The sequence below is a fragment of the Leptodactylus fuscus genome, chromosome 1 (genome assembly GCF_031893055.1).
Source record: "Leptodactylus fuscus isolate aLepFus1 chromosome 1, aLepFus1.hap2, whole genome shotgun sequence".
Taxonomy (NCBI): Eukaryota; Metazoa; Chordata; class Amphibia; order Anura; family Leptodactylidae; genus Leptodactylus; species Leptodactylus fuscus.
This window is the reverse complement of record NC_134265.1, coordinates 201100570-201128172: the sequence shown is the minus strand read 5'-3', so window position 1 is coordinate 201128172 and position 27603 is coordinate 201100570. Positions and strand designations below refer to the sequence as shown.

General features: G+C 43.4%; 1 protein-coding gene across 2 annotated transcripts; it reads left to right on the top strand.

Annotated features, from left to right (window-relative positions):
• Positions 1-247: 247 nt before the first annotated feature.
• ARRDC2 (arrestin domain containing 2) lies at positions 248-27533 on the top strand. Of its 2 annotated transcripts, none has more exons than XM_075281950.1 (8): positions 248-568; positions 22754-22820; positions 23281-23428; positions 23596-23698; positions 24450-24706; positions 24818-24980; positions 25091-25242; positions 25976-27533. In XM_075281950.1, exons 1-8 carry the CDS (start codon positions 310-312, stop codon positions 26027-26029), a joined length of 1203 nt encoding a protein of 400 aa, XP_075138051.1. In that variant the 5' UTR covers positions 248-309; the 3' UTR covers positions 26030-27533. The 2 variants fall into 2 exon arrangements, with proteins under 2 accessions (XP_075138051.1, XP_075138043.1); XM_075281942.1 differs by lacking the exon at positions 248-568 and adding an exon at positions 21300-21594.
• The last annotated feature ends 70 nt before the right edge of the window (positions 27534-27603 follow it).

Below are 27603 nucleotides of genomic sequence, written 5' to 3'. Positions count from 1 at the left end.
AACATACCCCTCCTGTAGACCCCATGTAGCCATAACCCTTGTCTGCCCCTTGGCACAGTGAAGCACCGGCAGAGCAGCATTATACTGCAGGCAGCAGAGCCTCACTGTACGTCAGCAGCCTGCCGGGGACACTTCAGTAATGCAGCAGGGGGTGTGCGGGTCCTGCCCTGGCTGGGCGGGGCCAGGCTGTCAGTGCTACACAGTGCTGTGGGGCCTCAGATAACAGCGGATCGTTGGCAGCGGTACACAGTGCACCCCAGCTGTTCTCAGGACTTGTTGCCATCCCTGCCAGCCTGGTCAGGGCACACCATGCACTTCAGTAAGATAACGGATTTCAGTGTGGAGCTCAGCCCCAGTGCTTACGGGGTGTACTCAGGCGGGGAGGTGCTGACGGGGCAAGTGGTGCTGGAGCTCTGTAAGCCCATGACTGTTTCCACTCTGGAAGTCTGTGCCAGGGGACTGGCCACCGTGCACTGGCTGGAGACCCGCAGCATTGGCATGAATACAGTCTACAGCGACTTCACTGCACATGAGACTTACTTAAGGAAAAGGCAGCACTTGATCAGAGGTAGGTGGGCAGGGTAATGGGTACTGTGCCCCTATAGAAGTCATAGCTACAGTGCCCACTTTGTGTGCTAGCAGGGAATGCCCCTCACACAACTCCATTCACCCACTGCCATTACTTCATGAATAGATTGCCAACTGTCTCAGTTTTCCAGTGGTTGTTCCAGCATTTACCTGTGGACTGCTGCCAAATGACTAGAGCTGTCACCATCATAGAAGTTAGGGGTGCCCCTAACAAACTGAATATCTGTCAGGTAACAGGGTACACCCCTAGATCTTCTCCAAGGATTAGGACCACCTCCTCGTGAAAAATCATTCAGATGGTGCACAAATGGTTCATTTTTACATTTCTCAGTCTTTTGTATTCGCCATTCACGACAGGTTTTGATTGAACATACTGATATGGACCACAATATACAAGTGTGAACGTGGTCTTAGGGTACAGTCAGATTTCTTTTTTTACAGCCAAAAAAGTAAACAGCAAACATACTTTTTTTTTTTTTTTTTTTTATACAGTGGAACCATATGGTAATGAATGTCACTGCACAGGATGTGCTTAATGTATTCATTATGCTGGTTTTGTGGGATCAAATCAAAATGTGAACACGGTCTTAAGGTCTGTTCACAGTAGACTACTCAGGACATATCTCGTAAAGGTTCATAGACTCGTTTTGTATAATTGAATGCCTTCTTTTACAGCATTTTATATATGATATTCTGTCAGTCTCCATAGGAAGCCTGTAAGGCTGGTCTTACACGACAATACTGAATGTACGGTCCGCAAGTTGCTGATCAGTAACACTAGTAGCTGATCGGCAACATAGACTCCGCAGATGTCCGTGTCCTGCCGCACTCGCCCATAGAGTTCTATGTGTGAGTCCGTGCAGTGCCGCAATTCACGGCCATTACAGACATGTCCTATAAATTGCGGACCACAGTTGCGGCCCGGCCACACCACGGATAAAATATCCGGTGGTGTAAGAGGCCACATTGAATATAATCTGTCCGCAATTGAAAACCCTCAATTGCGGACCATTTGCAGATTTACATTACGGCCGTGTAACACCAGTCTAAGGGGGCGTTCACACTACCATCTGTGTCCGACAGGTAGTGTCTGCTCCTAGTGTCCGCTCAAAATCTTGCACGGACATTAGGAGCGGACACTAGCTGTGTCCGTGACACCTGTCATTTATTTAAATGGCGATCGGGTGCGTTCTTTTGCACTCCGTGCCCTTCCTTCACTGTCCGCATGGAAAGATGTCCGACTTCTCAAGCGGACAGAAAAACCCGACATGTAGGTTTTTTCTGTCCGCTTGAAAAGTTGGACATCTTAACATGCGGACAGTGAAGGAAGGGCACGGAGTGCAAAAGAACGCACCCGATCGCCATTTAAATAAATGACAGGTGTCACGGACACAGCTAGTGTCCGCTCCTAACAGAATAGGACCTATTCAGTGCCAGATTTTGAGCGGACACTACCTGTCGGACAAAGACGGTAGTGTGAACGCTCCCTAAGATGTTCTGTTAGGACCCTCCATCATAGATTCTACCAGAAATCACAAACAAAAAAAGTTATACAGACACATTATCCCTACAGACTCTATTATAGTCAATGGGTTCTACCAGAATCCATCTGTGCCTGTTATATGGCATGGTCTCTGGAATATGGGATTTCAGCTACTCCACTCACTCCATGGCACTGCTGTTAGTGACTTAGGCTAGTTGCAGATGACTCTGAGTATTTTATGGTCAGCAAACTAGTCATTAGTCTTAACTTTTTGCGGAAAGAGTGTCTTCAGTGTGTGTTCAGTGTTTCTTCAGGATTAGTGAAGTAGGTCCATAAAAACGGACAGTGTGCTGTCAGTGTGTGATCCTAGTTTGTGGACCCACCATAAAAAAACAAACACAGGAGACATCTAATGATATCCCTAGCTTGTCCTCAAAAACGGATGGCACACCGATGACACACTGAGTACATCAGTGTGTTGGCCCAGGTTTTTAGTCTCCCATAGGCTTCTATGGGCGAGTCTGTTCTGCAAAAACTGAACAGAATAGGACCTATTCAGTCTCCAGGGGCTGTCATCATGACATGATGTGCAGCACACAGGGCCTATTGAAGGCTGAAAAAGAAAGAGTAGGCCACGAACAGGAAATGGGATTGGCTAGGTTTACATCTGCATCTGAGTCTTCATAGGAGACTCCGCTGATAACTGGTGCAGAGAAAAGTCCCACCTGATGCTGGGTTCACACCAGCGTTCGGTGTCTGTAGTCAGGTTTCCATCTTCTGCAGGCAGAAGACGGAAACCTGTCAGACCAGGTCCGGCCATGAGCGCCGGTGAGTGTTTTGAGCTCTTCGCGGCGAAACCATTTTTTTTAAACCTGACACAAAGTCCTGACATGTCCGACTTTGTGTCTGGTTAAAAAAAAATGGTTTCGCTGCGGAGAGCTCAAAACACTCATTGGCACTCACGGCCGTACAATTTTCAAACCCATTCAAATGAATGGGTTTGAAAAATGCCAGCAGGTTTCCGTCTCCTGCCCAGTTTCGGGCAGGAAACGGAAACCTGTATGAACGGAGACTGGGCACAGATGTGAACGAGCCCTGACTATGGGGTCCGTGGGTAACTACTGTTTTAGCGGATGGGCTCTCTGTCGTTCGGGCCCTCCAGCAGACCTGGACAACAGAGAACCCAGCGCAAGTGTGAACTTTATATCTGTCACAATATATATAATATAATAAGCCACAAGCCAAATGGAGCTTCAAGGTCCACCTCTGGTTGTCAATGAACTGACTGAACTCAGATTTAGGGGGTGTTCACACTTACTGCTGTCTGCCTGCCGTGATTCCACCTTAATTGCAGAAAAACAGCTTGGGCAAGTAGTCTCCAAGCTGTTTTTTGCTATTTCAGTGGAATCACGACGGGAGGAAAGCAGCGCAAGTGGGAATGCCCCCTTACTTCTTGAAATGTGATTGAAATAGAAGTACTAGAGATACAAAGTAACACACCCTGACAGGATTCTTATCATATTTTGTTACATTTCAACAAAACTAGTTTACAGAAATGAACCCAGTGACCCTCGTTGAGAAAATCAGCATAAGAGCCCTCTAGTGGTAATGTTGTGCAAGGCATCCGTCTATTCTTGGTGAAGTCAATACATTGCATCTATCTACACTAAAAGTGCTATGGCTGGCTGGCTGGCTCAATATGTTGATTATTTTAGAAGGATACATGTCAATCTTTTCTTTTACAAAAGCATTTTCTTTATTTTCAGTTGCTCATATAGTGCTGACGTATTCTGCAGCACTGTACAGAGATTGTATTATACACTCCACCACACACATATTAGCGACAGTTTTATAGAACGCCAGTTAACATATCAGCACTGCTTTCTTAGCTCTTTTTGTTGCTCTCTGTAACGTTGTTTCTTGCCAGTTTAAAGACTGACTACTCCCATTTTTTCAGAATAGAAGGAAGCAGAGGGAGCTTTCTTGGCAGCGCTTCTTTCAGAAGTGTTCCACAAGTTCCAGACAGCATTACCTGGCTGAACACTCTGGTGCTGTCTTATAACGTGAAGGTCTTTTTGCACCTGAAACAGCATTTGACTCTGGAACTTCTGCTATTCTTCTTAAAGTAGCTTTGCATGAGCTAAAACAGCATAAATACGACCCTAGATCTCAACAAAGAAGAGCTGGGTATTATTCAGAGCCCAAAAATGTATTGTGCCCAGAGCTCAACCCTTCAAGGTAAGCAGCCGCATTGAGCTCCCAATATATACTCATTACCCAGCTTTTTATTAAGGGAATTGTCCTGTAAAGCTCTGTCTCTTTTCTTTATTTGTATAATAATGCTTATTATTTGGCACTCGAGATATAATGTGGCTTTATGCAGCAGCTGAAGAGAGAAAACAGGTGGGAAAAAGACAGATTAGTAACGGCACAAAACGGAGGAACTTGGACACCATGTTAATCCATAGTGGCGTGGTCACAGACATCTGTTCTGTGACACAGAGCCCCTTCTACTAAGCAAGCTGTGTACAAGTTATGCTGCAGTGCATGTAGTTTCTTATCAGACATTGGCAGCAGCTGCCCTGGTTGGCTGGTGGTTCCCTGAATCTGAGTGATGTCACTCTAGAAGTCACACAAGAACACAGTGCATTGTTAAAGGGACATAACACCACCAAGACCATATCCTACAATACAGAACACATGTTTACAATAGAGAACTGTGGTGTGGTGTGTGCTATATAGCCACAAGTATTTTTAATGTCATGTGAGATACTGTACTATATGTTGGGACTTATACAAAGTGTCCCACATATAAGATCATATGCCTTTATTTATTTTATTCATTCATTCATTCATTCATTCATTCACTTATAAGACTTTTTCTATAAACCCTGAAACAGAGCCATGACATACACAGTGCAAATCTACATCTTTTCTTTAAAAATATCAGAAACTAAGAATACGCCAAATTTGGTTAATAAATACTTAATGCCCAATGCCACCTAGATACCAGAACTTTTTTCCAGCAGTATAAAATACCTAGTCCTGTGCCATGTGTCACCACAGCATAGGTCATAACTGGGCACCAAAATGCCACATCCTGTCCTGTAGTATACACTGTTCAGTAGATGATAACACGTAATGGACCTTAAGCAGGTAACTAATAACATGAGTCAGTGTTTTCTATGGCAATCATACAGATCACTGTTCTCAATTTTAAAGAGGACCTTTCACTGATTTGGGCACAGGCAGTTCTATATACTGCTGGAAAGCTGACAGTGCGCTGAATTCAGCGCACTGTCAGCTTTCCCTATCTGTGCCTGGGTAAAGCGCTATCGGTCCCGATACAGTAGCGCTTTACAGTCAGAAGGGCGTTTCTGACAGTCAGTCAGGTACATCCTTCTCCACAGGAGCGCCTATAGCGCTGTACAGTGTGAGTGGGGAGGAATGCTTCCTCCCTCTTCTCACAGTGCTCGTCCATAGACGAGTATTATCAGGAGGGGAGGGGGGCGTTCCTCCCCGCTCAGACAGTACAGCAATAGGCGCTGCTGTGAAGAAGGATGTACCTGACTGACTGTCAGGAACGCCCTTCTGACTGTAAAGCACTACAGTACCGGGACCGATAGCTCTTTACCCAGGGCACAGATTGGGAAAGCCGACAGTGCACTGAACTCAGCGCACTGTCAGCTTTCCAGCAGTATATAAAACTGCCTGTGCCCAAATCCGTGAAAGGTCCTCTTTTAAACCCAGTCAGTGAAAAGCTGGAATCTGGTTGTAAAGGACTTCAATGACATTTTCTACATAGCTGCTAACTTTCTAGAAAGGGTACACAGGACACTTGTCATGTTAGCACAATCTATAGACCTGGCCTATAGACATCCTGTGTTTACACTATTGACACAAAGGTGCAGCCCTGAAGCTAGATAAGGATTCATTAGCATTCCATTTCCTGGTAGCCCATAGCATCTCCATGTTAATTAGTCTAACCAATTCCTTTTTGAGACAAACCACTTATCTTTGATAGAGAAAGATGGATGACAAATACAAGATGGAGGATGTGATTCTAACAACAGTCTAAAGCTGTGCCAGATTATTCATCCAGCATGAGCCACTGTGATAAAACTGGCACATTTTAAATCTGATTTGCATTGTGTAAGGCTTAGTTCACATCTGTGCCAGAGTCTACGGTTCCATTGCAATCTCTACCTGAAATCAGCAGAGGAAAAAGTCCTCTATGGTATCAGCTTTTACCTCTGTCCTATCTTTGTCTGTTTTCACAGATCCATCCATACACCCAAATGTTATAGGAGACTCGTGAAAACTTGTGCCCTTCAGATGCAAGACGATGAAAAAAAATTTATGTTTTTCACAGCCATTTTGCACCTTGGTCATTTCAATGTAGCCTTAAAGGGATCCTATCATTCACACACTATTTTTTCTAGGTACCACGTCAGCATAGCCTTAAGAAAGGCTATTTGTCTCCTACCTTTTGTTGTCTTCTCCATGCCGCCGTTCGCCTACAATCCCCGTTCTTGTTGGTATGCAAATTAGCTCTCTTTCAGCACTGGGGGCAGAACTCTCTCCAGCGCTGCCTCCATCTTCGTCAGGAGCGTCCTCTTCAGCCTCTTCTTCCGGCGGTGGCTTGTAACTTCTAGGCCTCGGGCCTTGGGCAGAATAGACTGCACATGCCCACAGGCCACGAGAAAATGGCTGATTACAATACTGTGCAAGCAGTCATTTTCTCATGGCCTGTGGGTATGCGCAGTCTGCTCTGCCTGAGGCCTAGAAGTTACAAGCCACCGCTTGAAGAAGAGGCTGAAGAGGACGCTCATGGTGAGAAGATGGAGTTGGCGCTGGAGAGAGTTTTCTCGTAGCATTGGGGACGCCCCCACTACTGTCTGAATGCTGGGGCCCGCCCCCAGTGCTGCGAGAGAGTTAATTTGAATACCGACAAGAACTGGGACTGTAGGCAAATGGCGGAACGGAGAAGACAACAAAAGGTAGAAGACTAATAGCCTTTCTTAAGGCTATTCCGACGTGGTACCTAGAAAAAATAGTGTGTGAATGATAGGATCCCTTTAAAAGCTGTTTATGAGAGGAAGGTAATACCCCTCCTCCCCAAACATTACTGCTAGATAGAAAACAGCTCTATGCATATTGCACCCCAACATAGCACTGCCAAGATCTTGTAGAAGGCTGTTTGCTAAGAAACATTGTTCGCTGGAAGAGTATACTACAACTTTACTGCCCTAAGCACACACTTAGAAAACCAAAATACACTTTCTAAATACTTATCCTTTTTAACAGTTTGTTTTTGTTCTACTCATGCCAAGAGTTTTGTAACACATCCAGCCATGCATTGGAATCAACAGATGTATCCTCATTCAGTTGGGAATTTTAGTTTGAAGAGTGGAATGCAGCGCCACGTGAGAACTGAGAGTGCAACGAGTTCAGTTAAAAAAAAAAAAGTAGACAAGATGTGATTCTTTATGCTCACAAACTTATGTAGGAAGGTTTAAGAAAAATTCTAAACAACTGCTTAATAGAGGAGCAGAGGATGGGGCACTAGATGTAGTGGGAGTCGTTTGTTTGCAGTGGAATGATATCACAGGAATGTGCTCTAAACTTGCCAAATCTTCCTCTATATTGGTCTCCTGGGAGGCTTTGAAGAAGAAAAAAACTGCTAGAAGGTCAGCAAAACATGTTTACTATGTGGGGCCTCTGTGCTTGAAGCCATAACATGAACTTTTATGATATGCATAGCCTCATCTACAGTCACGAAACCATTCTAAACCTCCTACTGAAGGTTTGTGGGAAGTTTGTGAAATATTACTAGTTGAACACGGTTCCTCAGAGTATCATAAGTAGACAGAGGTACAGCTAAAGGCTCATGGTCCCTTGTTCACAGACCTCCGTCTCCTGTCTCCCTGACCTACAACAAAACCAAAATATAATCCTGTGTTCATTTGTATTTACATTATGTGATAACCAGCGCCGCACCACCCATGAGGCGACCTGAAGCGACCGCTTCAGGCGGCGCTATGCCAGGGCCACGGGGAGGGCGGCCTGGACTGGCTTAGGCTCACCGTCACTGAGCGGTGGATTGGGGAGGCCGCTGTAGCAGTGCTGCTCCAGCAGCCACCCCTCATGCTCAGGCAGAGAGCAGGTCCTCTCCCTGTCTGCTCTCTGCCTGCTAAAGACGCTCGCTCCGCCCGGCCCCGCCCCCTCCGCTCACCACCGCCCCCCTCCACTCCACCCCCTCCTCCGGGGGAGGGGCTTTCTGACGTCCGCCTCAGGCAGCAGAAGGCCATGGTTCACCCCTGGTGATAACAACTCACATAGAGAGCTGCTGTTCTGTTGGTACATGTCCAGGGTGGTGCTTCCTGTTGGCTCCCACGTCATACAATACCGTTATATAGTGCACAAATTCAAAATTGGCTGACTCAGAAGATCCGTTCTGGTATTCAGAGATCCTCTTATATGCAGAGCTTTTAAATCCAGTACGGCAGATTCTGTCAGTTGAAAGTTCTTTCTGCTCTCTTCCATCAACATGCTGCTTCTTGTTCCTCTGTGCTTGTTTAAATAATAAGAGAGGGACAAGTTGCCTAATGGTCTGAAATGCAGGAGAGCCATCCCGACTGCTTTCATCTCTCTAAAATTTGAGGACCAAAGCCTGTGCTTTTTGCACCATACTCCTTGACCCCATGAGGTCAGTTGATGAGTACCCCAACCTCTTAGACTGGCATCTGTGGTTAAAACTATGGATTCTATGAACCAAAAACTTTTTCCCTTTCTCCAAATTTTGTGGATTGAGCCACCAATTTAGGTCTGTTATTTGCTTTATTGATGTTTCTCATTTGCTGACCTTTAAATAAACAGTTTAAAAAAAACAAAACATCACCGTTGTGAAGGTATTTTATACATGTTTTAACAAAGACTAAAAGTTTCTTCTTATGGATGCTGGAAGTTATATTATCATCTTTTGGCAAAAAAAAAAAAAATTGTCATGCGTGAATTCACCCTGCTTGTAAGGAACTGGAGAATGTACCATGCCAGGAGATACCCTTCACGGCAAGTCCCAGGAGCCTGAAGTCTTCTCAAATGAATATTCACAAAAGGAGTTCTGCTATTTCTGATTTCCTTTCAGTTCTGTTCTTACACACTCCTAAGGCGTTAGGGTAGTTAGGTTATCATTAATGTATAACTGAATGAACAAGATTCTTATATTTTAGAAGTAAATCTATTCTACATTTGTGAAAAGGTCAGTTCAGGAGAGCTATGTGACTTGGAACATATGACCTTGTTTAATCTCTTCATTGTACTACTGCAGTCTTCCACTAGATGGCAGGATTCTCCCATCTTTACTGTGTAATGTGCAGACAATGGTTCCTTGACATCTTTACAGAAAGTACCCCATTGTTTAGCCTATAATGAAATCTGCATGTCTGTTTGGTGATACTCACTGGCTATATACAAAAGTTAGCTGAAATGGCCGACTGTGGTGATTTCAGCAGATGGTTGTTTAAAAAATTACCTTGAAAGATTGTGTTGGTCGATGGCTTACTTATGTCTCCTAAAATGTGTTTTGTGTGTAATTTGAAAACTACACAAAGACATTTAGAGAAATGGATGTTTCATGCAATGGATGTTGTGTGTGTGCCTCCTTGACTAGTCAAAATGGCTACTGTCTCTGCAGTGTAGAGGGAGCTGTATTATAGTATGTAAACACTACTGGTATCACAGTTTATTTCTATTATCTGTCTTAGGGAGCCTACACACGGAGTTTACGCTCCGCTCATTCAGACATGTAAACACGTGTCAAAGTGACAGCTGTGAAACACAATCCCATAGACTTCAATGGGTGCCAGTCTTACGCACGCTACACATAGAAATCAATGGGTTTAAAAGCCTCCCAATGATTTCAATGTGTAGCAGGCGTAAGACCGGCACACATTGAAGTCTATGGGATTGTGTTTCACAGCAGTCATTTGACACGTGTTTTACGCGTCTGAATAAGCGGAGCGTAAACTCTGTGTGAAGGCTCCCATAGGATGACAGCAACGGACTTCATCTGTAGTAGAATAATGGATAAGCACGGATAAGTGGGGATGGGCTTTAAATTAGGGTCCATTCACATGGAGGAAAATGGTGAAGAATTTGGTGTGAAATTTCAGCACTGGAAAAAAGGCCTCCCATTGACTTCACTGGGTTCCTTTTTCTGCTGGCAGAGTGGTATGAACCCATCTTAATACCACATCTGGTGCAGTATGTACAATTTTTGATCTCTTGGATTGCAGTTATGAGAAGGCACACAGATAAGTGTGTAACTTGAGGGTGTGCAGTCGCAACCGGGCCCTAGAGTCTAAGGTAGCCCATAAAGCATAACTATAGGGGTCGCAGTGATCGCCACTGTTACTGTGCCCATAACCAGGGGCAACCAACAGGATACCCTTACCACACTAAGGCAGAGTATACTTCTTCAGGTTGGGCATAGTCATTGTATTACCCCTGCCCTCTGGTACAATTGATTGAGACTGGGGAAGAAGATTTATGAGAAACGGCCACCCAGTGTTACTGTGAATACTGTGAATGTCAATGGAACCTTTAGTTAGCCTATCGTAAAAGCAGTGGCATAACTAGAAATGGCGGGGCCCTGTGGCGAACTTTTGACATGGGGCCCCCCGCGACTGACACCGACGCAGAAGACCTCGACCGACCCCCCCCCCCCCACACACACACACGCATTTCTGCGCGTTCTATTATGCCCCATAGTGGCCCCTTAACACAGTATTATCCCCCATAGTGGCCCCTGCACACAGTATTATCCCCCATAGTGGCCCCTGCACACAGTATTATCCCCCATAGTGGCCCCTGCACACAGTATTATCCCCTATAGTGGCCCCTGCACACAGTATTATGTCTCTTAGTGACCCCTGCACACAGTATTATCCCCCATAGTGGCCCCTGCACACAGTATTATGTCCCTTAGTGGCCCCTGCAAACAGTGTTATACCCCATAGTGGCCCCTGCACACAGTATTATCCCCAATAGTGGCCCCTGCACACAGCATTATCCCCCATAGTGGTCCCTGCACACAGTATTATGTCCCTTAGTTGCCCCTGCACACAGTATTATCCCCCATAGTGGCCCCTGCACACAGTATTATCCCCCATAGTTGCCCCTGCACACAGTATTATGTCCCACTGTGGACACCCATAAAAAATTATTATACTCTGGGGTCTTTTCAGACCCCAGAGTATAATAATCGGAGACCCAGGGGAATAAAAACATAAAAAACTACTGTTACTTACCTGTCCCCCGGCTTCTCCGCTGCCTTCTCCGCTGCTGTCCTTGTTCAATGACGTCGGACGTCACATGACCCGGGACGCAGGCCAGGTTCATGTGACGTCAAAGACGTCAGGAAGGATGTCAGGAAGGAGGCCTGGCAAGATCGTGGACAGGTAAGTAACATGTTTTTTATGTTTCTTACCTCTCCCGGTCCGCCAATCATTATCCTCGGGGGTTCGAAAAGACCCCCGAGGATAATGATAGCAGCGGTAGCAGCTGTCACCGGGCCCCTAATGTCCCGGGCCTTGTGGCAGCTGCCTCCGCTGCTATGGCGGTAGTTACGCCACTACGTAAAAGAATTTCTATGAGGGAGGCTGTAGTGAAAAAAAATTACATGAGTACTAAGTAGGGGACAGTAAAATGTGCTGGGATTGATGGGAAGCTTGTTTGCATAGTCATGTTATGAACAAGTGTTCATTATGTCTTGGCCAACATAGAGAAGAAAAGGAAAAGGTAAATGCTGCTAAATTGTACAGATGGAAGCGGATGATGGATTTGAGGAGAAGATGCACGAAGGGACGTAAACACAGCTTTAACACTAGGGCACGTGAGCCTTTAGTTACAACCCTGCCCACAGCCATAGGAGGGTTGAACTGAGCTGAAATGTGTACATCCCAAGGGCCATATATGAAAAAAAATAAATAAAAAAAACAGCCTGGCAATAAATGAGTTAAAGGTGAGCCGTTCATCAGTCCTGAGCACAGCACTGTTTGCCAAGTTTACTGATCTTGACCATTTCACTGTAAAAATAAACTCCTGTCCTTATTGGTAAGTGTCAGCCTGAGAGTTGTTTAGGAATTAAAAGAGAATAAAATAACTCTGAACAGGAAAATGAAAATGTTTTGCTTGAAAGTTGCTGTGTGAATAAAAAAGCAAAAGGATGTGACTGGAGTTTCCAGGCAGCAGGCTACATGTGCCAATACAAACTTCAAAGAGCTCATGTTTTCATCATAAAAGGAAGTCCCTCGGCATCCTTTACCAGGGCACTAGGGGGTGTGTTTGCTTTTGGGATTGGGAGGTATTAGCGCAATCCCTTGGCAGTGATACTTTGCATTGTCTCTGCAGTGTTAAGTCATTTTTGGAACATATGGCATACATGTCCAAATCTCTTGTCAATGCTCACTTGAAGCTTGGCCTATAATCACATGCACACTGTTGATATGTTCTTTAGTATTATATGATCTTTGGGAGATTACAGTTTTTGTTCCGCTTTTTGTTGTTTTTTTTTTAAGCCAAAACCAGGAGAGAGAATTATACAGTCAAGGCCAAAAATGTTAGCGCCCCTGAAATTTTTCCAGAAAATGAAGTATTTCTCCTAGAAAATTATTGCAATTGCGCAAGGTTTGGTTTACACATGTTTATTTCCTTTGTGTGTATTGGAACAACACAAAAAAAAATGATAAAAAATGCAAATCAGACATAATTACACACAAAAATGGGCCGGACAGAATTGTTGGCACTTCGATTACTCCTGAAACCAGATAAAAAGGAGAGACGTTGACTCTTTGCATTGTGTGTTGTTCCACAAAGGAAATAAACATGTCAATAACAAAAGATGTGTAATTGCAATCATTTTCTGGGAGAAATAGTCTGAAAAATTTCAGGGGTGCCAACACTTATGGTCATGACTGTAAGTGCTTCATTTATAGGGATCCTATCATTGGATACCCTTTTTTTTTCTGACTAACACATAGGAATAGGCTTAAGAAGGGCTATTCTTCTCCTACCTTTAGATGTATTCTTCACGCCGCCGTTTGGTAGAAATCCCAGTTTTCTTCGGTATGCAAGTGAGTTCTCTCACAGCACTGGTGGCATCGCCAATGCTGCGAGAGAACTCTCCAGTGATGCTTCTCTCTTCTTCTAGAACACACTCTGTGTCTTCTTCCGCCCTGGGTATCAATCTTCTAGGTCTCAGGCAGAGCCGACTGCGCATGCCCGGGCCACAAGAAAATGGCCGCTTACACCATTTTCTTGTGGCCGCTTACACAGTAAGCTGGTGTAAGCGGCCATTTTCTTGTGGCCAGGGCATATGCAGTCGGCTCTGCCCGAGGCCTATAAGATTGAAACCCAATCTTGGTTCCGGACCAAAAACGGGTAGCCGCGACTGAATGTTGGTGCACTACACCAGCATCCAGTCACACACTCTGCTCCGGATTAGGCCCAATGAATGGGCCTAGTCAGGAGGAGGGAGTGTCATCAGGCCGAATCGCGAAGCAAATCGGCCTGAAGAATGAGCATCTCGCTTCTTTTTCTGGGAGCTGGAACAAACGGCTCCCGGAAAAAAGACCTGACCGGCATTGATTTCAATGGGAGCCATCTTTTTGGTCAGGATTTTGAGGCGGATACGGCCTCAAAATCCTGACCAAAAATCCCCGGGTGAACTTACCCTTATTATGGGGGCTAGCAATTATAATAATCAACCAAAGGGTCACAAATCCAACTTGGAACTTCAGAGCAGAATCAGGAGACAAAAAAGGAATCCAAGAAGCAAGCCAGAGGTCAGTAAGCAAACAGGTATTCTATCATGAGCTGGGGATCACTGGCCAGAAAACTGGTGTCTGACTGATAAATTCTCACTCAAATAAGCAGAATCCCACACATAAGAACTGAGAAAAACAAAAAGTAACAAATCACTTACAGTATCGTGAGCAGTTTAGAGTAACTCATATGTGATAGTCTTAGTGCCTTGCATACTAGAAATAGCTGTGGGCCCGGCTAACTATCCTGAGAGGGCGCAAACACAGCCAGAGAAATAACTCGATTATTAGAGAAACAGAAAACCTGAATTGTTTCACATTTGAATGGAGATGTTAGATATAGAAAAATCCCCTCACAGGTGTCCGATTGGACTGACAGTGAATATGAGGATACACAAATTATAGAGTAGAGAATAAATGCGAAACATAACAAAACTGACCTTTTGCAAAGGATAGAATAAACAGAACTTAGCATTACGCAATAGCCCTACTTCAAATCCAAACTCCCAAGCAGTAAAAGACTAGGGCTCACTACAGCCGGATCCACCATTACAACATAACATTGTGTAATCTATTCTAAGATCTATGGCAGCTCCTAGGTGAGATAAATTTGAGATTCTGGTGTATGCAGGGTAGGAGATGCAGCTAATTTAGACCTGGCGCCCATCTGGTGGAAATAATGGTGGAAAAGTCATGTGACTTCTTATGATCATTACCACCGTTCTGTCTATTAATTTATCTATGTATGCATGTATTTATTTATCGGTACGTTTTATCATGTTTTGATTATTGATTGTAATTTTAGTATTTGTCTGTTACTGTATATATTAGTGGCCTGAAGAAGACACCCACCTGGTGTCAAAACACATAGCCGTTTTATGCCGTTGTTCATGTCCTTGAAGCAATAAACAGAACCAATTTATCTTAAGCATCTACACCATTTATTTTTTTATTTCATTTTTACATTTATTGCAGATCTTGCTACCATTAGTGCTCTATCATTTCTATCATTAAGACTGACGTAGGAAATGCTAGCATTGATAAATCTTTCCCACTGTGTTTTCTACAGATACTGAGACTTGGTTTCAATTGGCAAGATGCCATCTAAGTGCTTTACAATATATCTTATTTATGAATCTAGTTTGTTGGTGCTGCAATATCACTATAGTCCTTGGCAGGAGACCACTGCATTTTGTAGGATGAGATAATAGAACCCACAGCGATCAGACACTTGTGATTGTTAGGATACCCTTTCATCCACTTACATGGTTTATACATTTTTAGCTATAACAAAGGCACGGCCATTTCACCACTTCCGAAACCAGAATAGTGTCTGTTATTTAAATTTGTCATGAACCCATGTGACATAAATGACTCCAGGTTGTTGGCAGTATTTCCTTGAAATGCTATATATAATCATACAGTGACAACTATGTTACGTTAATATTGACAGTGTGCCAAATAAGTGATTCATATTACAGGTAATTGTTGAGTTATTGCGCTAGCCTTTTGATGTGGAAACGGTTAGCCTCAATTGTTCTTTAGTGCATTCCATAGCACGCACATCAGTTCCAGCAGACCAATATATTCTGTAAAACTACGCATACTTAGCCACGCACTGTCCTTTGGTTATCTTCATCAGTCTAATACAGTAGACTTTGAATGGAGCAGCAGTGGACATGCTTGACCGCTGCACTGTTCAATTTGAGGACAAGGACCCCAATTCTTTTGATTTATGGGGATCCCAAATCCGGGATCAAACATTTGGTTAGGTAATAAGTTATACTTGTGGGAAAACCTTTAAATACTTAGTGACATACTATAGTATTAGTGTTTCTGAAGTAGTGATAAAGTGAGTAAAGAATATCATCTTTGTTACCTACATTTCCGACTGTAGAAAAATCTTACTTCAGTTCATGTAAAAGGATCTGTGGGGATTCCGACAGGGAGATAGGCGGAGGATGCAGCACTGCTCCTATTCGGCACAGATGATCTATGCAGGTCTGGGTGTTGAATTAACATTCATGGAAAAAAAATGTGAAAAACCAATAATTTAAGAAACACTTAACTTTTAATAAATAAACCATTAAAATACATTTCACTCCAAATGAACACAGTCAGGGTATACAATAGTGTTCATAGAATAACAGACAAACCCTCAAACTACCAAAGAGTCAGAAAACATAAACCCTGCAAAGAATCCAAACCCAGGACATATAATTCCAAAACTGGGGCAATAACCTCCCTGAACATAAACATAGGGGCTGTGTCACTGAAAAGCGTATAAACAAGGTGCCGTGTCAATGGATATAAACTGTTGAGGAATCCACCTTAAGGTTGTTGGCCTAATGCCACACTAACAGAGTCAGACCTTCAAAAATTCTCTGAAACCCATGCTAAGAACAACACAATACACCTGCTTATTAATCACAAGATCCTACGTGTTTCATTAATGATAATTAAATCATCAGGGGTCGGTAAATGAAAGCAGTGAAAACTGGTATTAGTAATAGTGATTCATGCCGATAATTAGACCAGACCCTGCCCACAAATGATACCAGTGGAGCAGAGGCAATGATTCAGAGCCGGCTTCTTATACTTACCAGCCCAGGGGCGGCTCCAATCGGAAAAAAAGACACGTCATTTCCAAGAACATCACTATCATATGCTGTCACCTGATCTCTGCGACCAATAAATAATAAGTTGTCATATGAACGGAAAAGCGTCCTCCGTGACTGGATACACCAGGCACCAAAAATACCACAGGTTATCCCAATAAGCCTTTTGGGGGGCCAACTCGCCCCACAGCTTGAAACTGAAGCCCCATCCCATCAGCCTGATGACTCTGAACATAATGACATGCCATCGGGGTATCACAATGATTCTGGCTATCACAAACATGTTCTCTTAAGGGTCTTCAGAACTGTCTCCTGGTTTACCCTACATAATTCAATGGACAGGAACAAGTGATCCTATAAAAGAAAGACTCCTGCAAGTAGTGCAGTTTACAAAGTCCTTGTAATGGAACCTCAGCCCTGTAGTGACAATCCTAAAATCTTTAGTGGAATTGATGATATCATAAGCACCACATCTGCCACATCTAAATGATCCCACCGGTTGCCTGTCTATCCATATCCATTTAGTAGGTATAGGTTCGAGATAACTATGGGTATACCTATCCTGGATGTTTTTTCCCACATCAGTAAGTAATCTGGTGGACGCTTTGGTAGCTGTCCAACAATATCAGGGTCTTCCATTTAAATCTGCTAGTGACATCTCAAAATGTTTCTCACTTCTATTTTCCTGGAATCAAAGAGGGAGGAATGCGGGGTGGATATTGCTCTGCGATAGGTTCTTTTGACCATTACTGCCTGGAATCCCCTTTACCCAACCTCCTAGACAAATCTCCTACTTGTTGGTCAAATCAACCTTTGCAGAGTAATTTCTACATACAGTAGGAATAGCTCACTTTAAAGGGAGTCTATCATTGGCTATTGTGATTTTTCACTAAGCATATATTTGCATAGCCTTTAGAAAGGCTATTCCACACATTCCTTTTATTCATTAATCCTCCCAGCCATTGTGTATTAGCTCGCTTTTATTGATATGCTAATTGTCAACCATGGTCTAATCCAGAAGTGTTTGTGATGTTCCCTGAGCACAGTTTGTGTGCTATGTGTAAAGATGGGGGAGGTGAGAGCCAGGGAAGGCTGAGGAGTCCATTTATCTATTTAGTCAATTTGAAGTCTAAGAATGGTAATGTTGATGTGCTAACCTGAGACGTAATGTAAAGTCACAAGCTTGATATTGAGGGCCTTCACAAAATCTCTAAAGTCCTCTTTGATCCCAAGCCAGAAGATCCGCATATCCTCAATGTAGCAAATCCAGAGATCCACCATTGTTGCCCAGTGCACATATTGTTTTGAGAAAACAACAATTTCCTCCCACCAGCCAGGGTATTGGTTAGCATAAGTTGGGGCCACAGAGCTCCACATGGCTGTACCCCTCCCTGGTGGAGGGTACAGTTCTCAAAGATTAAACAGTTTTGTTCCACAACAAATCAAGCAATTTCAACACAATGAAATAATGTGATCATAAGTGTGTACACCTTGTACTCAGGAAATCATTTACTGTCATACAACCCTATTCATATCAGGGATGGAAGAGTATAAAGCCTTGACATTCAGGCTTGCATCAACACTCCCTCATCTAGGGTCACACCCTGAGTTTTAGTGAGGACATCAGTAGTATCCGTAGATCTAGGAGGACAACCCTAAAACAATTGGTTACCGACAACATTCGGTTGCGGATTTCTGCTGCTCATTAGGTCCAAATGAAAGGGCTTAGACCTAGTTCACATCTGCGTTTGGTATTCCATTTGGAGAGCTTGGGGACCCCCCCGAATGGAATACCGAACAAATTAAAAAGCGGTGAACAATGAAAGCACACGGACCCCATAGACTGTAATGGGGTCTGTATGTTTTCTGCGCGGTGAATCATACTGAGAGAAAAGTGCTGCTTACAGTACTTATCTCTCCGCATGGTTCGTGCGGAAAACACACGGACCCCATTATAGTCTATGGGGTCCGTGTGGTTTCTTTGCTTCTTAATGCTTTCATTCAGGAGGTCCCCAAGATCTCCGAATGGAATACCAAATGCAGATGTGAAACAGACCTTAGGGATGAGTAGGCCTGGGGAGTGTGTGTGTATACATTTAATGTGGAGGAATCTATCACTAGTACACACAATAATGAACCAACAACAAAGCTAGATAAAAACCTTAGAAAAACCTTTAATCGTAGGCCCTTAGAGTAAAACATAGAAGAAACAACTTGGCATATACACAGGGTACTACCCATGACTGCTCACAATGAGTTCAACCTGTTTTTATTAGCTCATAGATGCTTATCATTTATATGTACAAAGAGCAGTATGTGCTAGTTAGACAGTGTTGGGCCTGTCCTTGGCTCTTACATTAACATCCATGGTATGAGCAGCACCTGGATCACGCAAAGTTCTGCACTTAATAACCCTATGAAGATCATTGGAGAGATCTACAAGCTGCTTATACTGCCTGCTACCTTGTTGTGATCTGAGTAACTATGTGTAGAGGCATGCTAAGAGAGTCTGTCAGCAATAAATTGGTTATAAACCTAATGTAAGAGCCTTGTGGAGGTGATTCTACAGTTTACCAATATGAAGCCCACTTACATGTAAATAGTTTATTAAAAAAATTAGGGAAAGTGGTTTGCCTGAGAATCTACAGCTAAAACCAAAGTTCAGGCAAGCTAAGACACCCCCAAACGTGCTCCTCATTTACATAAGAATAAACAATTATTTACATGGGGTTCCAATGCTGAATAACAGAGACTTAATTGGAAACTAAACAAGTTTCATAAGGTACTGTGATTAGCTTTATTACCAATTTACTGCTGACAGAGCCCCCTTTAAAGGGATTGTTCATTGTGACAACTTTTCTTCTCAAGCAGGTTGACAGTAGGCCTATTTTAGGTGCTGGGGCAGCCGCTGTCCTGTAGTTCTAATTATATGGGGAGACAACTCCTGACACAGTGGCAGCGCTTTCGGTTTGTGTGTGATCCACTGGGACCACAGCACAAGACTCCAGGTGAAATCATTGGCAATTTCATGCTTTCTCAGAAGCTTTTTATTCTGTTTATTGGCATCAAGAAAATGGCTGGCTAGAGCTTGCTGCATCGGCTCCCCACCCTGGCGTTGCACTGTATGCACAGCCAGGTAGAAGATACGTGGCAAGTTCTATAAATTTATTTGAAGGGGGTTTACAGAATCCATAGGCTTGCCACCAAAACAATAGAATTTACATTAATGGGATATTACTAGAATTCCTATAATGATTGGTCGGGGTCCATTGCTAGAACCCCCACTGGTCATAAAAACCAGGGTTCCTAAATCCTCTGCGTAGATGAAAAAGGGGTTGGACACGGGTGAACCTGGGCTTTCTGCCGCCTGAAGCAGGGTCGAGCGGAAAGGGGGCGTGGCCGAGCGGCGTGAGCAGGCAGGGAGAGGACCTGCTCTCTGCCTGAGTGTGAGGGGCGGCCGCTGGAGCAGCGCTGCATCCAGCAGGGCCGCCCCAATACACCGCTCGCTTCCCGTGTCGGGCTGCAGACACGGTGACGCTAAGCCAGTCCAGGACAGCTTGTCCTGGACTGGCTTAGGTCAGCTAAAATGCCGCCCTCCCGAGGCCCTGGCATAGCGCCGCCTGAAGTGGTCGCTTCAGGTTGCCTCATGGGAGGTGCGGCGCTGGTTGGACATAAGGCTAGGGCTACTTTGGCTGCAACTCCTATTGCGTGACCTCAAATTGCTTTGTTGCCCTGCACCAGCGTAAGTGATTAGAACCACATTACGACTGTGTGATTTCTCGTTGCAAAAAACTCCAGCAATGCTCAATCTTTTTGCGACAAGTTGTAGTCGCAGTGCCCCCATGATTGCAAAAATACTCTGTATAATGAAGTCACAGGGCAACGTGGCAAACTCTGGTTAACTATCGAAGTTCAGGTAAAGTCCTAGCCTAAATGCTGCTGCTCCATATAAAGGGCTGTCCTTAGAATACGTTTTAAATACCCGATCAACTATACAGAGTTACTTCTGGCGCCTGTCCTATACTCAGTACATGGTCAGAAGCAGAAAGATCTGTCCCCCCCCATATAGTGTCTGGACACCACCACTGAAGCTCACCTCTACTGACCTCGATTGGACAATCCCTTTAACTCTGTGGAACTGCCAAAGAGAAGCAGCATTATCAATGGAAGCTCCCCGGAATTGTATAGGGTTTGCATGTATGCTCAGACTCTATAGCATTCATATAGGGTGTGGGGCTGTCTTTCTGAGAATACTCCTTCAATAGAACTGACTTTAGTCGCAGAAATGTGAATATGCCCGAACAGTTACAGGCCATTGCACGCACATGTGGGTGTGTGCTGCTCAGACTGTTTACTCTCTCAGTTCTTGGAAAACCATCTGGCGGGAATTGCAGGATTCTGTTTCCATGAACATGTAAGGAGATATTGGGTTAACCCTTCACTGTTCAGGTTTCCTATGAAAAAGCCTGCCCCATATGTGGTGAATATATCAGAGGGCAATGTGTTGTATACTGTACACCTGAGAGTATATACGCTATATACTTGTGGAGAGCTTTCTCCTCACACAGCAGGTCGGGTGTGTACTCTACTTGTTTTTCACAAAACTTTGAGCTCCTCCTCAAATCGGAGTTCACCGCGTAGCCACGCCCAGTCTGCGTGTGAACCACGCCCTTAGTGAGTTATCATTGGTCGGAATAGTGTTGTTGCTCTCCTGCAGACACACCCCCTCCGCGTTCTGTATAAAGGTGCAGTTCGTGGGGCTGTGCGGTAGAATTATGTAGACAGGGGTGTAGGTTATCCGAAAAGATGATCTTTGACAAAGTGAAGAAGTTTCTCGTAGTCCTGGACTGTTCCGAAGAAGACGGTCCTCCGGTGTTCAGCAGCGGGGACACGGTGTCCGGGAAGGTGCTCTTGGAGCTTGTGAGTGACGCCAAGGTGGAGTCGGTAAAGCTGCACGCGGAGGGCTATGCTAAGGTGCACTGGACCGAGTCCCGCAGCGCCGGCTCCAGCACGGCTTACACCCAGAACTACAGCGACGAGGTGGAGTACCTGAACCTGAGGGAGACCTTACTGCAGACAGGTGAGGGAGCTGCTGCCCATCCTGTGACCTCCACAGCCCCTGCTGCTTTGTACTGTTTATTAGTGGTGACCTGTAAATAGAGCACCGTGTGACTGCTGAACTGCTGCGACTTGTGGAAAAGTCTTGGCTACTGTCCCTGCTGACTCCGTGCCATTGGCAGCTGTGTCCTAGGATGCTCCCGGCCGCAGCCCTTTCCACAGCAGCCTACACCTGGGGTACCTGACCTCTGCTGTGGACATCTCATGGCGCTACCACCTGGGTGCATGACCTCTGCTGTGGACATCTCATGGCGCTTCCACCTGGGTGCATGACCTCTGCTGTGGACATCTCATGGGGCTTCCACCTGGGGTACCTGACCTCTGCTGTGGACATCTCATGGGGCTTCCACCTGGGGTACCTGACCTCTGCTGTGGACATCTCATGGCGCTTCCACCTGGGTGCATGACCTCTGCTGTGGACATCTCATGGGGCTTCTACCCGGGGTGCCTGACCTCTGCTGTGGACATCTCACAGGGCTTCCATCTGGGTACATGATCTTTGCTGTGGACATCTCACGGGGCTTCCACCTGGGTACATGACCTCTGCTGTGGACATCTCACGGGGCTTCCACCTGGGTACATGACCTCTGCTGTGGACATCTCATGGCGCTTCCACCTGGGTACATGACCTCTGCTGTGGACATCTCAGGGGGCTTCCACCTGGGGTACCTGACCTCTGCTGTGGACATCTCCTGGGGCTCCTCACTTCAGTGTAGTAGATGGTGGTCTGTTGTGGTGATGGTTATGAAGTCTTGCCCCTAAGATCAGTACTCTCTAGTGGTTGTGGGAACCCCCAGAAGAGTTTATCATATTTGGCCATAAAAGATCTGAAGAGCTGCTATATGCCATAGGTGTAGTTCATACCAGTTGAACTGTAATGTTGTCTTTACTACCACTTCTATGAGAGCTCTGAAGACAGATGTATATTCCTTTTTATATATTGTGGTTTCCTGTCACTTAACATACTGAACTATTTAAAACTCAACATGTGACTAACCACAGATTTAAAGGTACCTTCTACTGTCCCTTTAAACAGGAAGTGAACTGCATCTCTGATCATATGCCTGTGGGAGGAAATGCTGCAAGAGCCTGTTCATATGTGTTTGTTTTTCCCCTTGCAGACAACGGCACACTGAACGTTCTACCAGCAGGAAGACACGAGTTTCCCTTCACGTTTCAGCTGCCTGAGTGAGTATAGATTTACAGTCTACAAACCCTAAACCTTCATATTGACCAGCTGTAGTGTCATCTTGGCACTTTTTACATGCAACTTGCACTAGATGAGTGAAAAGGCATTAGTGCTATAAATTCTGACCTGGTGGTTAATAAGTGATGGCAAGTTTGTATGAAATAAACCAGATGACAGAATTTTCATTATATGGTACCACACTAGACTGAAGATGTGTTAGCACAACATCTTACCACTGCTTCTTATTTCTCTTTTAAAGCTTATGATTGTGTTTAGTTAGTATGTGTCTAAGAAGTCTTATGCTTGGAACTCCTGCTGTAGTATTATTGGTGCCAGTCTTTACTAGCAGAAGAGCATGCCAATTTAGCATACTACATAGATAATTGAGTTCTTGTATTGTTGGCACATCTTAACTTCACTCTTCTTATGTTAATATCATATTTTGGCCATGTCTTGCAGGAACTTGGTGACCTCCTTTGAAGGTAAACATGGATGTGTTCGTTACTGGGTGAAGGCAAAACTGCACCGTCCATGGTCAACAGTCAAGAAAACAAAGCAAGAATTTACTGTTATTGAACCTATTGATATCAACACCCCAGACCTGCTGGTAAGCTAAAAGGTTTTGTTATCATTAGGCTTTCATGATTGTCTTGTGACATATATAGAAGTGTGTCTACTTTATCAGACCAGCAGTCGCATGGGTCCTGGCCCAATGTCATGTGTATTGTGTGTTGTAAGTGTGAAGGCTAAACTTGTCTAAACATTTTACTTCAGGCTCCTCAGGCTGGTACTAAGGAGAAGATTGCCCATGCCTGGTACTGCAACCTGGGACAAGTTTCAGTCACTGCCAAGATTGACCGAAAGGGATATACTCCAGGTACTTGTTTTGTATTGTATTATATTTTGTCTTGTATCTGCTTTCTCTGCCTTCAGATCATAATTGGATAGTTATATCTGCCATACATCTTGTGTGTGTGTGTGTGTGTGTGGAGATATATATTTTTTTGTTTTTTGGTCAAAGCAGTGGATGACATTGGGAATTTAACACTTTCCCTTAACTGGTATTTCATACGTACTACAGCTGAAACTTTTTTTTTTATTTTTTTTTTTTATAATTTTTCCTTTGTTCCGGGGTTATTTTGATGCTGGTTCATGCTGGATCCTTCTTTCTCTCCCATTTTCTCAGGTTGCTACTTGTGCTGTTGGGATTGGCAAACTATAATAATGTTAGCCCCAATAGGACAGCTAACTATCTCTGAAATCTGGAGAGGGTGCTAGTTCTGACTAGTAACATTGGTCAGAACCAGCCTGCAACCCCCTTCCCCCAGGTCAGCATCAGTAAAATACAGTTTTTCCTTTTTGTTTTGTTTTTTTTCTTTATTTAAAAAAAAAAAAAAGTGAAAATCAAGAGTGGATCATTGAAACCTACTCCATAACTTTCATTTTAGGCAGTCTTCTAGTGGTTTTTCCATTAAGGAATGTCATCCATTGCCTGGTTCCATTAAACATGTATGGCCACTTTATGTCAGGTGACTGTAATGTCACAGCTATACAACCAACAGTGTGTTTAAATCTAATGTGTGTGGCCAACTTCATAAAAGATTAACTTTTCTTTTTTTTTCTTTCAGGTGAGGTAATCCCAATTTTTGCAGAGATCGATAATTGTACCAGTCGAACAGTTATGCCTAAAGCAGCCATAATTCAGTCTCAAACTTTTATTGCACGTGGTACACTAAAACAAAAAAAATCTGTAGTAGCTACCTTGGCTGGGGATGCTGTACCTGCTGGAAAGCGAGAGACTTGGCACGGGCGAGCTCTAAAAATCCCTCCACTTGGACCATCAATTATACAGTGCAGAATTATTAGAGTGGAATATGCCTTGAAGGTAAATATTTTTGATTATTTATATATAATGATTTTATTTTTTTTGGCCACATTAAGTAGTGTTTGAGGTTTGTTACATGAACTTTTATTGAGATCTAACTCTTCTTTTTAGGTGTGTGTAGAAATCCCTGGTTCCTCCAAATTACTCATGGAACTGCCATTAGTGATTGGCACTATTCCACTCCATCCTTTTGGAAGCAGAACTTCCAGCGTTGGTAGTCAGTACAGTGTTAATCTGGACTGGCGATACATGACTGTTCCAGAGCAACCAGAGCGTAAGTGTCTAAGCAATCATTTGACATTCTTGTGGGGTCTTTGCTCCAATAAGCAATTTCCGAAACTGTGGTTTGTTTTTTTTTTTTTTAATACTTTTCTTTTATCATAGCTCCTCCTGAATACTCGTCCATTGTCTCAGAAGAAGAGGTTCAAAACCGCCTAGCTCCTCCACGTCATGCTAGTATGGGCTGTATTCTAGAAGGGCCATTTTATGCTTATATTCAGGAGTTCCGAAACAGACCTCCTCCTCTTTACTCAGAGGTAAGCATTGATACTGTATGGTTCTGTTTTATCATTTACAAAAAAAAAAATTCACAATTCCCGGTGCGGTACCAAAACTATTGCTGAAGCTTTAAACAGCTGATCGGCCAGACGCTTGAGTGACAGACCCCTGTTGACTTTTAATTGATCAGTTATGTAGCTTGGAAAATCCTTTAAGTGCTTTTATGGGACTGACAAAGGTTACAAGGCTGAGGGTGCTATCACTATATTCACACATACGCACCGGGGCAAATTTATGAAGACTGGTGTCTTTAATGCTGGTCTTTATAGCCCCTGGGATAGCAGATGGTACACCTCTTTTGTTACAAGGCACATGTTAAGCCAGGATATTCACGACAATTCATAACTGGTGTGGTTTTCTGGTGTAAATGTTAAATTCATAATCTTTTTTTTAACTTTGTGAAAAAAAACAACAAAACAAGGCATTATAAATCTGTCCCATTTTGTTCTCCTGATGAACTGGGTCCTCTAGATTGCACCAAAAGCAGACCCACACCTATCGCTGCTCCTTTATGCTTCTTTGTATCTTGAAAATCTAACTCCTTTCCACCTCCCATTTAGTTTTCAATCCTGACCTATGATGTCACTTGATGGCATGGCTAAACTTAAATCAGAATATATGTTAAAGCAATGAATATAAAGTTTCACACACTTAAAGTAGAACATAAATAACTTTTTTTTTTTTAAATTTTCTCCACCCCCTCCCTTGCAGGTTGATCCTAATCCACCCACTCCAGATATACGTCCTCGTTGCATGACATGTTGAAGGATGCTGATCAATAAGCAGCGTGTATCTACGTTTCATTGAAAGCAGACGATTCTTGCAGAGACTGAATATGCCTTCTATCCTCTGACCGTAAGAGATGGTTGTTGCATCCCTTTATTGGGACTGAATGCCGATTCAGGAAAGGGCAGGTCTTTTCGCAGCTGGGAACTTCATACAGCTGAAGATGACGTATAACTGAGTTTACAACCCAGTCAGTATGTGAAGAGACTCCTTGAGGTGAATAATATCCAAAGGCTAAAGTTGAAGATGAATGATCCAATAACCACTAGTAATTCTCTGGTTGCTGAAGGCCAGGAAGTGGCTGAAAATGGTATTTCTCGTAGTTGCCTTATTTTTGAGGGTTGAAAACCTTCGTATAACCAGACTAGCAATGTTAAGATGTCTTCTCTTGTCTGGTAAAATTACATATTGTAATACAGGACTTTCTTCCATAGAGGATCTGATTTAAACCAAAATCTTTCACATGTTGCTGTATACCAATAGTAATATGACCCCAGTTGACTATTTATTGCTGTCCTGGAATTGTTTACTGTATTATTGAAGCACATGGTGAAGAGGTCTTTTATCTGAAGTGACATTTTAAAGCAAAAAAAATCATAAATATTGCGCTCTGTAAAAGCCATAAACTCAGAGATGCCTTTACAATCTTATTCACTAAGACCTCATGCACAAACAAATGTGTGCAGGCTGCAGCTTTTCTAATGGAGGGGATCAGATGATGATAGAGCAAGTCCACCACCCCATTGAAGTCAAAGGGGGAAGGAAAGCACATGGATTAAACTCTGTCATATAAGTGCATTTCACTATAAAATTGCCTCCCCTTGGCCTGCACACTTGGCCATGTGCATGAGGTTTAAGAAAGTGTCTTTGTTAAACCTCTTCTAAGCTCTTAATGTGAATGAGGTTAATAGAATTTGCTTTAAAACTGTTTTGTTTTTTTCCCCCCTCACTTGTGAAGCACAAATGTACTTTATTGAATATGACAATTTTGCAGTATTATTGGATGGTAACATGGTCACAAAATTTTGTTTGTGGTGCTAAAGTTCCTTATACTTTATAAGATGACTATATTTCTATGATAATTTTTTTTCCCTAATGTATAATTTTTTTTTTTTTTTTTTTTTTTTGTTATATAGCCGGTGGTTAATAACCCACTATTACATTGCCTTATTGTATAAAATGTCCTCACTGTCTATGCAGTGGATCATTATTTAGCATGGGTCCATAGTTCAAATAAGCAAATCATTCCTCAATATCTTAAGGCTCTGGTTACACCTGCATCCTGCCTTGTCATAAATGCACAGATGCAGATGCGACTAGAGTTGGTGTGAAATATCAGTTTATTAGATTAATGCAGAAACTTACTATGGCATTATTATTGCACTTGTTATGTTACTGTTTTCAAGTAAAATTGATGTGCATTTTGTGTTCCATCAATTCACTGTTCTCTTTGAGCCATATTTTTTTTTATTTATTTGTATTGACAAACATCTTTTCTAAAATAAAAAAAAATTATAAATTGGTTCTGCTTTTTAGTGTAATCACTTTGATTT

What these genes read in the sequence shown, in the direction of transcription:
- ARRDC2 (XM_075281942.1), top strand. Translation starts at nt 21,321, where the DNA reads ATGATCTTTGACAAAGTGAAGAAGTTTCTCGTAGTCCTGGACTGTTCC. An exon ending in CCGAAAGGGATATACTCCAG is followed by an intron (nt 23,699 to 24,449) that starts GTACTTGTTTTG and finishes TTTTTCTTTCAG; the next exon opens with GTGAGGTAATCCCAATTTTT. An exon ending in CTCCTCCTCTTTACTCAGAG is followed by an intron (nt 25,243 to 25,975) that starts GTAAGCATTGAT and finishes CCTCCCTTGCAG; the next exon opens with GTTGATCCTAATCCACCCAC.